At 41.7% G+C, this 20,461-nt stretch overlaps 1 protein-coding gene across 3 annotated transcripts in view; it reads left to right on the top strand.

Moving 5' to 3' along the window:
- The window catches only part of dgkg (diacylglycerol kinase, gamma), a 102,737-nt gene that overhangs the window by 60,129 nt on the left and 22,147 nt on the right, over nt 1-20,461 (top strand). For all 3 annotated transcript variants that reach the window (XM_079463730.1, XM_079463731.1, XM_079463729.1), the window contains one exon: nt 13,203-13,267. In XM_079463730.1, coding sequence (XP_079319856.1) covers nt 13,203-13,267 — 65 coding nt within the window. The remainder of the gene's footprint in view (nt 1-13,202; nt 13,268-20,461) is intronic.

The raw sequence follows: 20,461 nt of genomic DNA, 5'->3' as shown, positions 1-20,461 counted from the left end.
ACCATGTACTGATATGCAACCCCCTCATAGGCGAATCTCAAGAATCGTCTGTGACGGGGGGCTATCTGAATTTGGAAGTATGCTTCTTCCAGGTCCAGAGAGAAGAACCAGTCCTCTGGGCGTATTTGCGAGAGGATCTGCTTCATCGTGATCATTCTGAAGCGCCGTTTCATAAGGGCGCGATTCAGATGTCTGAGATCGAGGATGGGGCGGAGGCCTCCGTCCTTCTTTGGTATGAGGAAGTATCGGCTGTAGAAGCCTGACTAGATTTGGTCTGGAGAAACCATTTCTATGGCTCCTTTGTCCAGTAAGTTCCTCAACTCCGTGCGCAGAACGTGTGAATTTGAGTTCTGTACTCGGGTGGGGATGACCCGCGGAAGCACGGGGGTCGACGAGCAAACTGGAGTGAATATCCTCGTGATATTATATCCAGAACCCAATCTGACACACCGGGGATGGCTCGCCAGGCCTTGGCCCGGGTGGCAAGTGGTTGGGTGCATTGGGGAGGTACGCCGCCTTTTGGGGGCTTGGCTCCCAAGGACAATGGAAGAGGAAGATTGCTCTTTTTTTGACAATGTTTGTGTTTTATTAAACATCTTGCAGTATGTTGTGTGGGCATTGGAACAGGCCCCGCACTTACAGCCTTGCACATTATCAATATTTTGCCGGCACCCGGAACTGAACGGGGTGACTGGGCAGACATAAGAGCGGTCTTTGAAGGAGGGCCAGCTGGAGCGGGCCCTGTAGCCTTCCTCTTCCTTGCATCGGTCTCAGGAGGGGGCCTGAGGCACAGGGTCCAGCGTGATCTTAGGCTGGGGACCCTGTCATGGGGGATGCGGGTAGCGCCGTCCCGATCGGGAGCTTTGACGGCCGTCAGCTCCCGGAGCCTTCTGAGCAGCAGGGGTTCTTACCGGCTGTTGCGTCGGAGCTGGCTTGGGGTGGATCGCCACCGGTCTAGATCCGGGTCTTTTCTGCAGAAAGTGTTTCATGGCCTGCGAAGACAGCTGCGCAGCCATGAATCTCCGTAAGCGTCAGCCACAGATGGCGCTCAAGCACTACTAGGCTGGCCATGGATCTTCCTATCGCCTGGGCCGTGGCCGTGGTGGCGCATAGAGCAAGATCCGTTGCGCTCCGTAGCTCTCTGAAGAGCGCAGGGTCAGGGTCGGACTCATCCATTCCTTGGAGGAGCTTGGCCTGGTACACCTGGAGCACTGCCATGGAGTGTAGTGCCGAAGCCGCCTGGCCGGAGGACGAGAATGCGCGTCCGGCGAGGGCCGAGGTGGTTCTGCACGGCTTAGAGGGATGAGATGCCTTTGCCCTCCATCCGATGGTGGTGGGCGGACACAGTTTCTCATACCCTTTTTCCTCTGCGCCGTCCACGGAGGTGAGAGCGGATGAGGAAGAAGGTCGAAGACGGGCCGAGTAGGGGGCGCGCCATGACTTGGTGAGTTCGCCGTGAACTTCTGGAAAGAACGGTGAAGTTCTTTGACGAGGGGCCTGACGGCGTCCCGGCAAGAACCATTCGTCCAGGCGGCTGCGAGCGGGTTCCTCTGGGGGAGACCACTCTAAACCCAGCTCGTTGACTGCCTTTGTGAGGACCCGGAAGAGCTCGGAGTCCGCACTTGGCCCGTGTCCGCTGGGTTCCGGAGACGGAGAGGGGGCGGGGTCATCTACTGAGCCGCTAACTCCTCCCCGTCCGAAGCCGCTAACGACATGGTGTCGTCATCCTCGAGTTCATTTCCACCGAACGAGATCATGTCACTGGCGGCCGCCAGTGGACGCTGATCTGTTTGGGTGAAGCAAACCGGGGAAGGCTCTCTCTCTGGAGAAGGCGAGGCACGCCGAGCGGGCGTGAGCTCGCGCTTCCCCGAGCGCTTAGTTCCTCTACCCCGCTGCTTCATTCGCACAGTGGCCTGTTCGGGCAGAGGCGGGGGGGATCGAGGGGCGGAGTCACTCTCTGAAAAGAAAGTTATCCGCGAGCGCAGAGAGGAGAGACTCATACTCTCGCAGTGAGAGCATTCCGTCTCTTTGAGCGTGTTCTCAGCGTGGGAGAGACCCAAGCATGAGACGCACTTGTCGTGCCCATCAGCGGCGTGCAGGAAGACCCCACACGAGTGACAGGGACGACGCGGCATTTGTAGCGCAGTGAAAACTGCACGAAAACACTGCTCTTTAGAAATTTCACTTTTAGCGTCGCCGGATAGCGGCAGGGAAAAGACCGTGCTGAGTAGCGAAACCGCTCGCTAGCGAAGCAGCCAACAGAATCTGCCGGAAGCGAAGCCGCTGAGCAGGAGGTCGAATCCGCTGCAGGTGCTCTCTCGACGGCGAAGCAGTCAGTCTCGGGAAGCGAAGATCAAGTCGTCGCTGAACGAGAAGAGATCTGAGGACTCTACGGCGATGCGTCTGCTTATATAGCCATAAGCCCCGCCCATTCTGGCGGGTGCCATCGCCATTGGTCCGGCAGCTCCGCTACGATTGGTTTAAAGTTTTACTTTTTTCCAACCAATCACCGTGCAGTTTTCACTGCGCTATTGGATTGCTTTAGTCATCGGAGAAAAATGAGTTTTCCCCATAGCGTCCTGCTACGCAGTACGAGTGAAGTATCGATAGGGAACGAGTACACTGATACTGTACACATGCGTTGTTTTTCGTGTGTTTCTTCAATTCACTTAAGACTTAACCTACTATGTTTGTTAAGATACTCGACAAAAGAGGCATGTTGACCTACTGTGTGTGTGTGAATTTGTCCGTTTAAGCACAAGACCTCAAAGATAACAAAATTTTTGCCTGTGCAAGCTTCGGATCTTCTCACAGTGCGCAGGCGAGTTTTCTTGTGCATCATCTTGCAGAATATGTGCTCTATAAGCACAGACAATATTTGAATAATTTGCATGCTAATAAGCAACTTGTTAATGGTGAGAATTGGTCCCCATACTAAAGAGTTACCCAAAAAGTATACAGAAATATACTTGAACTTTACTTAAGTATACTTAATAAAATGAACTGAATTGGGTATTTGCAACTTTATGCCTTCACCATCTCTAGACCCAAAACAGCATTTATCTTCTTTCAGAAATTGCATTGTATTTTGACAAAAGCAAATAGTTTTTTTAATAGAAGAAATATAAATGAGTGCCTGGGCGGCTTGCTATAGGCAAACCACTAGATCAGGGCTAGTGAACTGGCGGCTCGCCCATCATCTTTACCTGGCCCGCCTTCACATTTCAAATAAGTGGAGAGACTTTTAAGAGCGATGTGCTTTAAGAAATACACGCCCTGAGACGCCACATCTTGAAACTCCAAAACGCTGCTACATTCATTACGATTTGATCAGTCTACCCAGAAAGCGTATTTTATTTGCAACGTTATAATGGCCTGCATCCCATTTATACTTTTAGAATCTGTCCCTCAAGGAAATGTAGTTGAAGACCCCTGCACTAGATATTATAGGTATGATATGCCTTTTTGCATGAACCCTCAGCTGATGGTGATTGGTGAGCAGTGTTGGGCACCAATGTAAGTCTGATTTCTGAGACATCATCATGCTGATCTTACGATCGGGTTCACCCTGGAAAGAATCTCTTGTGGGGAATTGAAGCCAGCAAAGACACCTCGTCAGCAGTATTTAAAGACACCTCACCATGTTAAGCTCCAGCAGTAGCATCTCCCCCAGGCCTGAGAGCTGAAATCTAACCACCTCACTTGACATCAACAACTTATCTGCGTTAACCCCCCACCCTCCCCAGGGAGACGCCTGCTCCGCTTCCATCATGTTCTCGCTGGTGCGGTGTCATTCCACACCTTCATCTCCAATGACAAAGATAAGTGTGTTTACAACACTGCTGGTATTGGCTTTGTCCAAAGTCATGCTGTCCGCCTTATATCTTAAAAAAAATTTAAAGGGAAAGTTCATGCGAAAAGAAAGATCTTCATTATTTACTTATGTCATTCCAAACCCGTATGACCCAATGTAGTTGCATGACATGGATTTTGGTGTGAAAGGATGCAACGGTCACACCGGTTCTATGGGTCACGGAAAAACGAGCGATTTGTTCGATCTTTAAATCCTATCTGTGTGATAAGAGTGTTTATTTTTGAAGCTGTCAGCCTTTGTACGTGTGTGTATTTGTGGGTTTCGAGGGTTATAGTACTGGCACAGACTGAAGGTCAGGGGAAGTATCAGTGACAGGAAGTATTTGCCTGCCAATATCAGGCCAGGTTACCACCATAATGAATGGCCGTGCTGAGTGACACCTGGCCAGTCTTAAAGATAGAAGGAAAACAACGCTTGTTCACCGCACATACGCGTTTTAAACATTCATACATACAGCATTCACATGATTCACGCTCACACTTATGTGGACGGCCTTACGACTCCCGTGTGCACCTGCTCCCTGCCGGGATGACAGGAGCACAGATGGGCGCTGACTCAGGTAGCACGCTACAATAACCCTGTGTGGACACACCAGTCACAGCGGCCTGAATATCACCTCACTTTATATTCCTCACCTCTTCACCCTGTCGATAGACATTCTCTCAGGAGGACAGAGTTGTGCAAATTGTGTGGACCAAATGAATTTTTCCTAAATACAAACCACTAAAAGTGCATTCAAGATGCACATGTTTTTCAATACTAAAAATATTACAATACTACAAAATGTGACGTGTTGTAGAGCTGTTGCGACTTTTTTTGCGATATGTTTAATCCTATTGGTTGGTCTGCCAATATCTGACCTGTGTGCACATAAAGTTATATATATATATATATATATATATATATATATATATAGTGCTTATACTACTACTAAGAGATTCTCTCTTATGATTAAGCTTTCTTGATTCCTTTTATTTAAATTGTCCTTTTATTTTCATTTACATTAGTAGTTTATTTATGTCAAGGAACAGAACTATTAAGTTTTTTATCATTTACATACAGAAGTTACAACTTGAATTGAGGGTGTCACTGTATATCAGTACTGGAAAATAACCAATGTGTTATTTAATTAAAACCATATTAGCGATATATATGTTAATGTGATGATATACATATTTAAAATTTGCTTTAAAGTGATAGTTCACCCAAAAATGACAATCTGTCATCATTTACATTTAGTAAATTAGCACACACTTTTATCCTAAGCGACTTACTGTAACACCACACACAGGACAGAAGGACGATGCCACAACAAGACTTTGTGATGAAGTTTTAATAAAAATCCAAGGCAAAAAGGTATTTTCCACAAGGGTAGGTGATCCACACGACAAACAGGTAACATCCACAAAGTTACTATATGAGCAGGAACCATGGGAGAACAAAGAGTTGGCAGCAGACCTGTACCAAAATACAACTGGATCTGCCAACAAACTAAACACAAGCAAGGGAACAAATAGTGTCCATGGGATGAGTAACAGTTGCAGGTGCAATTATGGCAGGTGCAAAGGATGATGGGCAATGTAGTTTGTGAGAGTCAAAATTCCGGGAGAAGGTGCTGATGGAGGGCGGTGGCTGACCGTTGGGGAGAGCTTGTTACTTACACAAAGAAAGTGTTATTTTTTTAAGATAGAAAAAGTAGAAGTCTTTCTTCTAATTAGAAGTCAGAACTAATGGCTCAGGTGCTGACAGAAGATACGTGTTTTCAGCCGATGTGGTTTGGTGTGTTATAAGTTGCCCATGCATGTATTAGACACGTAAAATTGTAGAAATTAAACTGTCGGAACAAAATATGCATTCTATCTAAAAGCATATGCTCACCCAGTCCTGCCTGAAACGCCTTGTGTAACCACACCCCCACAAATCTACAACAGTTCATGGTATGATTTGACTAAGACCGCCCAAATGCATACACAAGTAAGGTGGTGGTACCTGTCAGTCCAATTGCTTTGGAACCTGATGTTCCTAATATGGTAAGAGGCGTTACTTTTCCGTCACTGGCTTGCAGTACTCGACCAATCACTGCCCACTGGTTAACTGGCCAATCATAGCACACCTCGCTTTTCAGAGCGATGAGTTTTGTAAAAAATCTGTGCGTTTCAGAGAGGCGGGGCAAAGAGGAGATACAAACATGTACAGTATGTGGAAAATACAGCGTTTTTAAACCTTAAATCATGTATACATTTGTTTTAGCCATGTGATATGACCCCTTTAAAGATGGCTACAGAATCTGCTGATCTTGTAGCAACGGGCAGATCATTCCACCATGTGGAACAGATCCAGAGAATGTACATGAGACAGATTTGTTTACTTGCCTTCTAGTCATTTCAAACCTGTATGACTTTCTTTCTTCTGCAAAACACAAAAGAAGATATTTTGAAGAATACTGTTAACTGGCCAGTGCTGTTCGGTTACCAACGTTCTTCAACATATCTTTTTTTTTGTGTTCTGCAGAGGAAAGAAAGTCATAAAGGTTTGAAATGACAAGAGGGTGAGTAAATGATGACAGAATTTTCATTTTTGGGTGAACTATCACAAGAGTCACTTTCCAAAAATAAATATAAAAAACAAACAACATAAGATAATTACATAAAAGACAAAAAACATTTTTGAGGGTAGCATTATTCATTCTTTTTAATGTAAATTTTATGATATTTTATTGTTGATTCTGTCGACAGCCAATAGTAGTGAAGATCTGACATCATGCTAGTCCTATCTTACATGTTCATTGCTATCTTTTATCAAATTGCATGGACAGCTCAAATATTTTTCAATATTTTTCATGTTCAATAAGTTTGTTATTTGATCTATAAATGACACAAACTCTAAGATCATGTACAACCTTTAGCCTGGTATCGAAGAGAGAATGCCAAGAACAGTTAAGCCCACAGTTTCATGCCATAGGGACAGGATATGTCCTAGTGGAGGACATGGTGTCCCTGTTCTCCCATAGCGCACAGTTTGGAATAAATCATAATAATGCCCTCAGTGTTGTAATGTAACAAAGTAAAAGTACTTATGTACAGTATTTTTTGGGAGTATCTGTGCTTTACTTGAGTCTTCATATTTCTGCAGACTTTTACTTTTACTCCACTACATTTCCTGAACAAAATGTATACTTTTACTTAAGTATGATATTTATATTTATAAGACTTTTACTCAAGTCATATTCTCAAAGGCTACTTTCACTTCTACCAAAGTAATTTTCGGTCAAGTATAGCTTTTGGTTACTTTATACATCACTGAATGCCCTGGAGGACATTTGTATCTGGTTAGCTAAACTATTTAACATAACAAATAAGAGGCTGAGAAACTAAACAGAAACTGTGTCTCAGGGGATTATGGTGATATTATGGTACTGTTAGATCTTGACTTTGTTTTCTTCTCTTTTGAGGTTTGTTTGTTGGTGTCAAATTTTGACATGAAGCATTAATGTCTTGGTTCATAAAAGTCCATGAAAATGTAAGTTGACAGGAGCGGTGTATTTTGAGGTGTATGAAGTGTCATGCAGCGCTCTGTCTCATGGTATTCAGTCATCGCCCGTCATTCACATGCTGTCATTCCTGATGTGCACTACGTTCTGTCCTTTTCCATTCCACACATTTGTAAAACACCTGTATGGACTTTTCTTAGAATCCAAAAATATCAAGATAAAGAGAAAAACGTCACATAGTATTTTGACCTGAAATTAAACGCTTGTATCTGGATGTTATCCATATGCGTATATATTGAAAAAGTAATTGGCCGGCACAGAGTTGGAAAGATGAATGACAACGGCCTCCGGCTCCTTTCTCTCTGTGCAGAACACCAACTGGTCATTACCAACACCATATTTCAGATGAAGAACAGATTCAAAACCACCTGGCAGCACCCACGCTCAAAACATTGGCACCTCCTTGACTACGTAATAGTCCGTCAAAATGACCGGAAAGATGTCCTCTCCACTCGAGTCATGCGCGGAGCAGAGTGTTGGACTGACCACCGTATGGTCAGATCGAAACTCCTCATGAGTATTAGACCCCGTGGTCAGAGGACAGCTCCAAAACAGAAAAAAAATTGCTCAGAACTCAGTAGATGAGCCCCACTTCACGAGACCTCCTTCGACAGCTCCTCGCTGATAACCTCAAAGAGATCCCGGATTGACACTATCAATCGGGAGATGCTCTGGAAACAACTTTCCAAACTTGGGGAAAGTTTCCATAACCTGTTTCTACCAATTCTTTGGTCTTCAGGTTAACATTAAAAAAAACTGAAGTTATTTCCCGAGTCTTCTCTCAAACCTCTTCACCCCCCAGCTTCCATATAAACGGCATTCCACTTAAAAATGTAGATCAGTTCACCAGGTTCAACTCTGTCCTCTTGCTGCTCCCTTGATATGGAAATACATACCCGTATCAAAAAAGCCTCTTCATCATTCGGTCGCCTTCGTAGTAGGGTTTTTGAAAATCGAAATCTGAGGGTCAGCACCAAGGTTGCTGTTTATAATGCTGTGTGTGTCTCCACCCTGCTTTATGGGGCGGAAACATGGACTCCATACAGCCGACACATCACCCTCTTGCAATCCTTCCACATCCGCTGCCTTCAGAAGATCCTCGGCCTCTCCTGGATGGACCGAGTCCAACATGCGGAAATCCTACAGAGCACCAATTCTATCTGCATGGAAGCCGCAGTGGCTAAGAAACACCTACAATGGATAGGGCATACCATCCATATGCCGGACCACCGCCTGCCCCGCCAACTACAAGGCGTCAAACGAGCTGCTGGCGGACAAAAAAAAGCGCTATAAGGACTACACCAAGGGACTTTAAAGTATTCCAACATCAGTCCCATGCAGCTTGAAGCTCAGGCACAGGACAGATCAGCCTGGCAGGTTACCTGTAGTTTCACAAATCCACGACAAAGACCAACAGCAGAGAGCCGCGAGACGCAATGTCGTTGATCCCCTCCCCAACCCCGAAGCAAGCGTCATCATCGGAAACGATGGACAGCTATGACATATTTTTGTATTTTTAAAATCATACCCATACAGTACATGCATATATTGCATTTAAGAAAAAAATATAAATACAAATTAATAAACAGTTAGATATAATTTACATATCTGTAAATGTAAATAAATAGATGTAAATAATTTCTGTATGTATGTACAGTGGGGCAAAAAAGTATTTAGTCAGCCACCAATTCTGCTGGTTCTCACACTTAAAAAGATGAGAGAGGCCTGTAATTTTCATCATAGGGACACTTCAACTATGAGACACAGAATGAGAAGAAAAATCCAGAAAATCACATTGTCTGATTCTTAAAAAAATTATTTGCAAATTATGGTGGAAAATGGTATTTGGTAATGGTATTTGGTCCATAACAAAAGTTAATCTCAATACTTATTATATACCCTTTGTTGGCAATGACAGAGGGTTTTGATCAAACGTTTTCTGTAAGTCTCCACAAGGTTTTTACACACTGTTTCTGGTAGTTTGGTCCATTCCTTCATGCAGATCTCCTCTAGAGCAGTGATGTTTTGGGGCTGTCGCTGGGCAACACAGATTTTTAACTCTATGGGGTTGAGATCGGGAGACTGGCTAGGCCACTCCAGGACCTTGAAATGCTTCTCACGAAGCCACTCCATCGTTGCCTGGGAGGTGTGTTTGTGATCATTGTCATGCTGAAAGACACAGCCACGTTTCATCTTTCATCGTTTCATCTTGATGATGGAAGGAGGTTTTTACTCAAAATCTCACCATACATGGCCCCATTCAGTCTTTTCTTTACACCGATCAGTCGTGCTGGTCCCTTTGCAGAAAAACAGCCCCAAAGCATGATGTTTCCACCCCATGTTTCGCAGTAGGTATGGTGTTCTTTGAATGCAACTCAGCATTCTTTCTACTCCAAACGTGACAAGTTAAGTTTTTAGCAAAAGGTCCTATTTTAGTTTCATCTGACCATATGACATTCTCCCAATCCTCTTCTGGATCATCCAAATGGTCTCCAGACGGGCCCGGACATGTACTGGCTTAAGCAGGGGACTGCAGGATTTGAGTTCCTGGCGGCGTAGTGTGTTACTGATGGGAGCCTTTGTTACTTTGGTCCCAGCTCTCTGCAGGTCATTCACTAGGTCCCCACGTGTGGTTCAGGGATTTTTGCTCACCGTTCTTGTGATCATTATGACCCCACGGGGTGAGATCTTGCGTGGAGCCGCAGATAGAGGGAGATTTTCAGTTTCTAATAATTGCTGCCACAGTTGATTTCTTCACACTAAGCTGCTTACATATTGCAGAGTAGAGGTCTTCACGGGTCCACTTAGATCCGAAAACCCGAGGTCCGGCCCGAGACCCGAGCGGGTTCGGGTCTAAAAGATTCACGGGAGCTTCGGACACGGGTCGGGTATATTATTAGTGTCTTCGGGTCTCGGGTAATATAAAGTAAAAATTGTTTTGCTTAATTGACCCGAGGATACGAACTATCCTGTACAATAACAGCGCGTCGCTTGTGTGTGTGCGTGTAGTTACCAACTCTCCTCCAACCCTCAGCCGATCGGTTGAAAGCCACGCAAATCTTCCGAAAGTCGCGGTGATCTGAAATCACCTTAGAATTGAAATCCCGAAGTTTCCAACGCTGCAGGGGTTTGCACTCGATTTAGTTACCATCGTATTCAGGAAAAACATACTTCCACCAGGCGACCAGAAGTAGATATTAAAAGACGCGCACATTTCAGTACTACGCGGTTTGGGACACATTGTTGAGACGGAATGTTCGCGCGAGTGGTTGCCATGTCGTCACTTATTTAGATTTGATTCACAACCCATTTAGCCTCAGTTTGCGCAATTTGCCAGAGCAAAACAAGAGGATCAACGTGTTCATTGCCATATCAATTTCATTAATACACGTTAAAAAACATATACGATGGGTCGGACTCGGGTCTAACGTTATCGGGTCTGTCTCGGGTCGGGGCTTTAAAATAAAAACGTTATCGGGTCTGTCTCGGGTTCGGGTAAAAAGTGATTCGGGTCATTTCAGGTCGGGTAAAGATCTTTGGACCCGAGAAGACCTCTATTGCAGAGTCAGTCCTCCCAGCCTGGTGCAGGTCTGCTATTTTGTTTCTGGTGTCCTTTAACAGCTCTTTTGTCTTGGCCATGGAGGAGTTTGGAGTCTGACTGTTTGAGGTTGCGGACAGGTGTCTTTTATACTGATAACGAGTGGAGGACAGAGGAGCCTCTTAAAAAAGACGTTACAGGTCTGTGAGAGGCAGAAATCTTGCTTTTTTGTAGGTGACCTACAATTATTTTCCACCATAATTTGCAAATAGATGTGATTTTCTGGATTCTTTTTTCTTATTTTCTTATTCTGTCTCTCATAGTTGAAGTGTACATATGATGAGTCCACCGCCCTTTCATTAATCCCTCACACACACACTTCCTGTATCCTCTCCCATGTGACCGCTAGGGCACCTGTGAGCATGGGCAGGAAGCCAGCACAGGTGCTAACGGAGCATCGTCTGCTCGCGGCTTGTTCGTGTGCCAGCAGCTATCAAACATTAGCTATCTCACCCTTGCACGCTTCCTCCCTGTCTGAGCCTGTGATACGGTGAGCATTACACAGAGAAATTCAGAGACAGGTGTTACATGCATGCGCTGGGGTCTGGGCCTGATGAAGGATGTGGTGGCTTTGAGCTCTACTGTCTTTATGTGTGCATGTGTAAATATAGAAATCATCAGTTGCGGCTGCAGACCTGATTCATCAATTAGCTTTTCTGTTATGCCGCTGTTGCTTTGATTTTAATCAAGGCTGCTTCACTGGCAGCGCTCTTCGGGTTGGCGCTGTAAAGGCAGAATCTCTTAATGATAATGTAATATATTTGTTACAATTGATTACGTTAATCTCATTTTAAAGAAATTACCATTAAGCTTAAACAATTCTTCTTGCTGGTAGGAATTGTGGAATACTTTTCTCCTGGAATGTATTTGTTTTATATTTAAGGCACTTTAATAGCCCCCAGCCTTTGTTTTTTAGCTGACAAGAGGACTTCAAGGAATAAGTGTAACAGTCGATGGATTTAGCGGAAAACCCTTGAAAGTGTGTAATTCATGGTAACAATCAAGTATGTGTTTGATAGGGTGCACAGTGCTGCTGTAAAAGCTTTGTCACTTGTCTTGTTTTGTTCATTTCTCTTTCCTACACTCGGTCATTCCTGGAAAGCCTTTATCCTTCTGATGCCATCATTTGTTCATCCTGCTTCACTGTATTTTTTCAAGCACTCGAGTGCTGTGGACCCATTTATAGAATTTTCTACTTTGTCTGAAAGGCCTATCTGCACGATTATCTTAACCTCCAGCTAGTGCCGCAGAGATGGTGGCCCTCACCCCTTCCCCCTCCAATAATAACAGTAGACTGTTTAATACCTGAGCATATTTTAATTTCAGGCCATATTGTACATGAGAGTAAATTACCCTGAAAATTGATTTGAAATGTGGCCGGCCTCTCAATATGCCACTGTAAGGTGGATTTCAAAGAACTTCCCACTGTTAACATTGAACAGCTTTACAAAGAATTTCTATGCAGTATCGTCAGGGTACCGCTTCTTCCAGAATCAACACGTGCATTCTGTCTGTGCATACTGTCAAAAACCTGTAGCTCATAAGCTTTAGACTTCATACTTATTTCATATTAATATAGAAAGTTTCATAGCAACAGCATAAACAAACGTTACTGCGCATACACACGTCCGTGGTCTGCCCCGCCGGTACACATTCGCAAATAATAATCATGCCAGATTATTACTGATAACAAGCTAAGGAAATTGCGTAGAACCTTTACTTGGCTAAACTTTTCTCTCCAATATTTTCAATTGAGACCAAGCTCAAATGCTAGATAACAATGTACCTTAGGGTTTCTTTAAATGTGATAGACGCATTCAAAAAATTGTTTATATAATTAAACAATTATTACACCATAAAATTATAAAATAAGTGAATATTAACATAAAATAAAATATACATTTATATAAAATCTCAAATCTAAAAATGTTTACATTTATAATTTAAATTAATGGTTAATATAAATAAATACGTGTAAATATTTCCTAAATATGCAAATGTGTATGTGTTTATAAATGCAATGTTAATATGCACAGTACACAGATATACTGTAAATTATATAAACATGTTTTATTCTGGGTGCAATTAATCGCATATAAAATGCTTAATACTAATATTTAATACTGTTTTTTAATGTTTAGTGAAGTAAAGTTTAAACCTGTGTTTCTTGTTTTCTGAAGGACGCATCCATCGCACATCGCTTTCACTTGATGAGAGAGAAACATCCAGAGAAATTCAACAGCAGGTAAGAAAAAACGTTTGTTGATGAACTTATGAAGACAGCGGAAAGATTACATTTGAAATGTATTATAGAAATACAGCAATTTAACATAAAATGTAAAAAAAAATACTTAAATTTATTCATGAAAGTCAAAACTGAGTGCAAATAATGTTATTTATGCTGTTGCTGTATAACATTTACTTAAACAGAAAGTATATGCACGTTTTCTATTCACCATGACGGCCATAATTCATCAAACATTGATCAAATGACCGATAAGAATTATAGAGCCGGACATATTTCTGCATTTCAAAAAGCTGAAATACCAGGACTAAACTTTCCTTGTCCTCAGAAAACCACGCAAGATACAAGTCACAGGATCAAATGATGTCATTCTTACTGTGTCATATATTTGACACTTCCGGTCTAAACACACCTTACAAAAACTAACAGAAAGGTTTTCTCTTTGAATCAGGTTTTCATGTCCTCATGTTCAAGTTATTTCAAATGTAAGTTTTGCCGTTTAACCTTTAAAAAGAGACTTCCTTTCAGCCAAGGAAAACCTGATGAATCACAATTTTATCTTATTCATCTCTTAAAGCTGCCTCCGTCAATGTCAAATCTAGTACAATGATGGCTGGCTGACTGTTTCCCTTTCTTTGCTAGCTGGAGTACAGTTGGTTTGAAAAGGGTTTTTTAATTAAACGTTATGTAACGCATCTCTGTCACAGCGACTGAAAGTAATTCAGTCATCTATCCTTAAGAGAAGGCCATCGAAGGGCAGGAGACTGTCTTAGTTTAACATATTCCGTTATCTCCATTCATTGTGTTAGACTGAGAGACCAGAATGGATTAGGATGACGTTTGTGTGGGGTTCTGTTCTCAGCTCGAGAAAGGGAAGCAGGGAAATAATCAGACGGTTGTAGTTTAGAATTTGCCTCCATCAGACTTTTAGCAATGAAAGGATAACAGCTGACCCTAGAACAGCATTTTGGGTCATTCAAAACAGCTCCATAAATATGTTTTATCTTAAGAAAGCGTCACTCAGAGCCGCTGGTGCACTTTACAGTAGCCCTTCTCAACAGTCTTTGATGTGGATCTCTTTCAAGTCAGCTCTTCTGTTCTCTGCCCCCTTGCTTGATGGCTCTATTGAGAAATGCTATAAAAAAGCCTGTGTAGCCTTTGGCAGCAAAACTCTCGAAAATAATAAGCTTTTCTTGGATAAGGACTTCGGGCTTTTTACATTTACAATGTTGTACTGTACATGCCATTTATTTTCTCACCAAAGCATACCAGTTAAATACTGTATATTAAGCAATATGTACCGTTGGGTTTGTATTATCTGTGTAAAAGTTAGCCAATATTTTTACTGCTTGGATTACTCCAATCACTAACATACATACATCTTGGAGACGTCTATTAGATGTCTGCATTTTCATATGTATTTTTTATTGTTTGCTCAACGTCAGACATTTCCTATCAGATGTCATACAGACATCTAGAAGATGATTATTATGTAGAATGTATGCAAAACTGCTTTTTGTAAGATGTTTTTACACAGCAGATGTATTCCAGATCTTTAGCAGACATGTACCTGTGATATGTAAGTTTGCTGTGAATTAGCGGAGAAAAAGTCTCAATATTACATTTTTGCTTATAGAACTTTTTATATTACATGCATACAAACGTGCTGTTGTTCTGAATATCGGCACTGCTTTAATAACCGCTTACACTTGCTTGTGTGCTGTTACTTAAGTGAATATTAATGGATATTTTGCTCTCTTGCTAACAAGATCCATGAAAACATGAAAAGGTCAGAAAAGGTTATTTGAGAGGTAGCAACAAATAAGTCATATCATTTTCATGCGACCTGTAAAAGGAACAGTGTTGTACAATGCTAATGTTATGTAAAATGGATGACACCCACCCTCGCACTGTTTACGTATTAGAGTGAAATTGTCACGGCAGCACAGCCTTTTAATGCAGAATAAAAATAAGCCACTAATGACTCATACACAATCTGAATTATGGAACCTGTCTGGCTGAATTAACTACTTAATGTTTCATTTGTTGGTAATTCAGCCCCTTGATTTCAACACAGCGCTTAGTGTTGCAATATGATGCTGTATTCGACACACAATCCTGGCCTTGGTTTCTTCTCTGTGGTGTGTTTTGTAATCTTAAATGATAGTTTCAGGACAATCTCGATGTGACTTTAAAAAGTTGATGGATAGAGAGACAAAAAAGAAATATAGCTGCAAGCAGCTATTACGGGGTCAATCCCAACTACGGCCCAAAGGGAAATATTTTTGACATGCCAAATTATGAATACCATAATGTTGATTTTCATATTTTGTTCATTAGCTTTTTAATATATGTCTTTATACTTTAACCACTAGGGGCGCATGCCTATAACTTTACAAGTCTTCTCAGAACTTGACCTTAATGAACTATGCCAAGTCTCGCAGCGATACGTTATTGCTTTCCTAAAATACAGCATTTTATGACATAATTCAACATATCAAAAATATAGATGCATTTACTGTTAGTAAACATTGCAACGCTTTTTTGTGGGTGGAGCTTAGGTAGAGGCAGAGAGATCCCCCTGACCACATTACTAATGCTAGGTAGCACGTTTAGTTTGCTTGCTTATTGACAGTGACTAGAACAAAATCAGATACAATTTTAACATGAAACTCACTGTCTTGGACCGCGATTTTTGGGGAAAAAGTTAACTTTACACAAAGAACCTGGCCCACCTGTACGCGCTAACTCAATGGATCCAGGGACGAACTGACAGGATTACATCCAGTTAAGTGGTCAGACATCTAAACCTACCAGACTGAGAAACCAAGCGTGTATAGTAAAGATAAACTGAGAGCGTATAAATCTATAGATGCCTGCATATACTAACAGTGGCAAATCTTAGCAAATGCATTTACTTGAACACAAACCTGACACATAACATGAGCCTTCACACTGTTCCCTGTCCCTTTTTCTGAAGCACTTCGGAGAACAAAAAAAAAGAGATGACAAACAGTTTACCTTTATGTTTAGTTTCTGGCCGATAGTTAACTGCTAGTTGTATAACAAACAAAATAAATATGTAAAAAATAACTTCCCCAGTTTCTGATTTGGCAAACGTGAGATATTTTTGACACATACCCAAATCACAATCCACACCAACAAAAGACAGTAGTTTAATCTAAGTAAAGAGTTTTATGAAGGAAAAAGTTTCTGTTCAGTCGGCTCGTTTTATTGTGTTTAACAGCTGTGGTCAGTGTTTTTCTTTGGTAATGGCAGCAGGTATGTGTTAAAATATCAAATTGTAGACTGTACTCTGTCGATTGTGGCACTAAACAACACAACAAGAGCAATATTTTAAACTCCTTATGTGGCCGAATCTGTGCTTGTTTGAATTGGCCGCCTCCAATTTTCCCTTTGTTTTGCATCCAGTTAATGCTGTGACTTAAGTGTGACGTTGGTGCAAAAGGGGTCTATTCTAATAATATTTTTGTCTCTAGATACTGCAAACCAAATTCCGTGCAAACGGGGCAAACTGTCTAGGAAGAGTTTGAAAAAGAAGTTTTTTCGAAAAATTTTAAAAGACTGTAACATGTTCGTGTTGGGAAATTGCATCATATAGTGCAGTTGAATTGGCATGAGCCAAGGGTTCAAAGGGGGAAATCATTTTTTATCTAGGATGTACGGTTCAAAAGTTATAGGCAAAAAATTAGGTGGACGTTTGGACTGTTGGTGGCGCTATGGAGTTTGGGTTAGAGACTCTTTGCCATGGTAACAGTTCAGACTGTCCTGAGTGTGTGCGTAATTTCACAACGTTGCACGGTTCTATGGGCTGCCTCTGACTTTCATGGCAGAAGAAGATAAAGCAGCATAATAAGTAACACTAACGGAAGTAATAGGGGTCAAGCCACGAAGTGGAAATATGTTCTCAAATCATTCAATGTTTAATTCTCATTCAATAACACAACATAAACACTACTCAAGCAAATATTTCATCTGCATTGCTCTGTTCGTCTGGTTTAGGAGAGCTGGGCAGTGCATCTGTCAGTCTGTTGGGTTTTAATGAAGGCATTGCTTAGTATTTTAAGATTTGAAAATGAATTTTGTACGGCTGTGTGCCACCAAATGCTGCTTAAATGATGGTTGCTATGGAACCCATCCATCTGTTATGTTTTACTTCTCTAGATTTTGCATTCAGATTTTTGTATATTCAAAATAATAGACATTGATTCTGTAATCTTTTGTTTAAGCAAGAGCACGCCAAACAGCAGAATGATGCAAATGAATGTCAACTACAGTTGTTAAACATTTCAACCGCTTTACACCATGAAGATGTGCTGGCATCTGCACACATTGGTCTGTGATACACAGGAGGCGTTGTACATCAGTCAGTGCTCGTGATGTTCATGGCAGGGTATCAGGAGTTGGTCTGCAGGGATCCCGCAGCCCAGGTGCTAATGACCGTTAATGCACAATGGAGCCGGGTCTCTCCGTCCGCCCCCCCCAGAGGGGCAGCCAGAGGAAGTTTTGGATTAAGAGGTGTCAAATTGCCCTGTAGAAAAGAAAGAAAAACTGCTGGATGTCTTTGTCTTTTGATTAAAATAACAATGACAGCTCGGTGGACAATCGGTTTCTCAGACAAACAATGGTGTGAAGATGAGAGGCAGTCATGGGACACAGAGAGGGGTAGGGGGGTAAGGGGGTACAGGGGTTTTGTTTCTCTTCGTATCATGTTAATTCCCACACTTTGTACTGGATTTGACAGCTTTGAAGTGTCTTAACTCACAAATGTTAAAGATCGGCTCCTCTTCAAATTTTAAATGTACAGTTTTATTACTTTACTAATATGATTGTTATGCTTAAGAATAGAAGCTTCAACGTTTAGCTTTCTGAACGTTTTCTTTTTTGCCTTTTCCCATGGTAAAATGTAAGCATTCTTAGTTAAGATAATTAAGTGTTCAAAGCAGGCTCCCGGCTCGAGGTCCTTTCGCGCCCCAACCCCTTCTCTCTCCCACTTCGCTTCCTGTCCTCTCTACGATGCACTGCATAAAGAATAACAATTTTCACAAAATATATATATATAAAATATCTATTCGATAGGGTCAAATTAGAAATAAAATGATGTTGCTCATATCACTGATGTGTCATATTTAGTGTTAAAAATAAATAACCGAGTCCCCAGGAGAAGGTACGTCTGGACCATGCAGTAGAATAACCAGGCTGTGTGGTATACGTTCCTGACTACGTATTCTGCCTATGACCGGCTCCACAGCAACAGTTTGTATATGTGTGGGAAGGGGTGTCAGGGCAGGGGGTACGTTCTGTTGGGCTGCTCTATTGGCAACAGCCAGAGACAGTGAAAAGGGGAAGCATATATTTATCCCTCCCCACCACAGGCATGAAACAGCAGGGAACAACAGGTTCCAGAACACAGCCACGCTGGGTTTCTGCTGAGCCCCGGCACACACACATATGTGCACACCGAGGGATTTGCGCACATGCACACCCACGCACACATACGGTCCTCACACTAAAATACACAAGCTAGTGCACAAACATCCTCACTCGCAGTGACATTATCTAGACACCTTCTTTGGGTTATGAAACACATGCTCTCATGCTGAGGAGACAGACGGACGCTTGGGCCATGACCATATTTGGCCTTTTCCTCTGACGGTCAGGTGATCAGAGGAGGTGCGTAGCAGCACAGTTTAATCTTATGACATTTATAATGTTTAATCGAAAAAATGTGGCTAGGAAGAGGATTCTCATTCAGGACACAAATGTTTTGAGTCTTCTTTTTATTCGTTTAATACATCTTAATACACGTCTGTCTACTGTATAAGCTAAACACTGACATTACATTAGAGCCTTTGACATGAACAGATTATGTAACGTCAAAACAGCACATGTTTTCATTTTTAGCTGCCTTATAACATAAATGTCACACACAGGATGGTTACATGAGAGATCAATTCTTTTTACAGATCAGTGTGAAAATAGACTAACCGACTGGCTTCTTGGCCATTACATGCTGAAGCACATGCTGATAATCAATAACTCCTGTGGAGCAGAAATAAAGACGTGCATTTAAATAACTCAGTGACTGCCACATGCAGAGAGTTGTGATGTTGTATTGTTAAAGAATTTGTCAATTTGTTAAGCCATACACATAACTATAAACATTATAACAATCATTCATATAACAATCATCCATTTACATTATTCAAAAAGCACAGCAACCAGAATTTCAAGAAAAGGTACAAAACTACTTATAACTTTTTAAAGTTTAACTTTTATAATTTACTCGCAAAGGGACATTTTCTGTGAAATCTTAGCTACTTCTGGAAAAATCTATTATTATTTGATTTCTAAACCCGCTCAATAACTGATATTTCTGTATAAAAAGAGAATAATTTTTTTTTTTCTGTAAAAAAAGTAGAATAATTTTTTTTGCAAATGTTTTAAGCATCAATATCGCTGCTGTCTTGTTAAAATCTTGTTTCTCCATATTTCATGTTTTTCATAAATCACTATTATGAGTCTCCCTTTATGTTTTTCGAAAAAACGGTGACAGCACAAAAATGTAGTGAATCTTCATTATGTACTTTATTTTAATAGCACATTTTGAAGTATTTACATAGTTAACATTGAATAAAACAGATGAAACATGACTGAAGCCCAAAGTTTAGTCGAGCCGTCCACATGGACTGTGTACAACAGCACATGCACGAGAAAAAATTTGAATCGGAGCACACTATACATACTGCGAATGTGTCAAACTCGTCCATCTGTGCGGTTCAGTATGCTTTGGAAGCTATGCTCGCACAAGATGGACTAGGAAAGTTATTTTTACACCTTCATGTACAAAGATTGAGCAAAGTGCTGGACAAAAGCAAAAATCTTTAAAAGAAAAACGCCAAGCAAAATAATGTTTTGAAGCAATGGAAGACACGTGGGTTTTTTGTTGTGTCGGAAAGCAGACGCATCGACCCATCTGATGCTCAGTCCTGCCAGATTAGATTGTGCATATTAATTTCTTCTCATGTTCCCCTCACAACATGTTCATCACATCTTATCTTTAACCCCCACAGCACCCCCGTCCTTAAAATCACTCCCATTTCAGCTGTCAATCAAACGCTGTATCAGAGTTGCGATCAGTAGGATAAGGACTGAGCTGCGTTGTGACTGATT

Source organism: Barbatula barbatula, assembly GCF_947034865.1.
Source record: "Barbatula barbatula genome assembly, chromosome: 9".
Classification (NCBI taxonomy): Eukaryota; Metazoa; Chordata; class Actinopteri; order Cypriniformes; family Nemacheilidae; genus Barbatula; species Barbatula barbatula.
The sequence above is the reverse complement of the archived record's forward strand: the minus strand, read 5'-3'. Positions and strand labels throughout refer to the sequence as shown.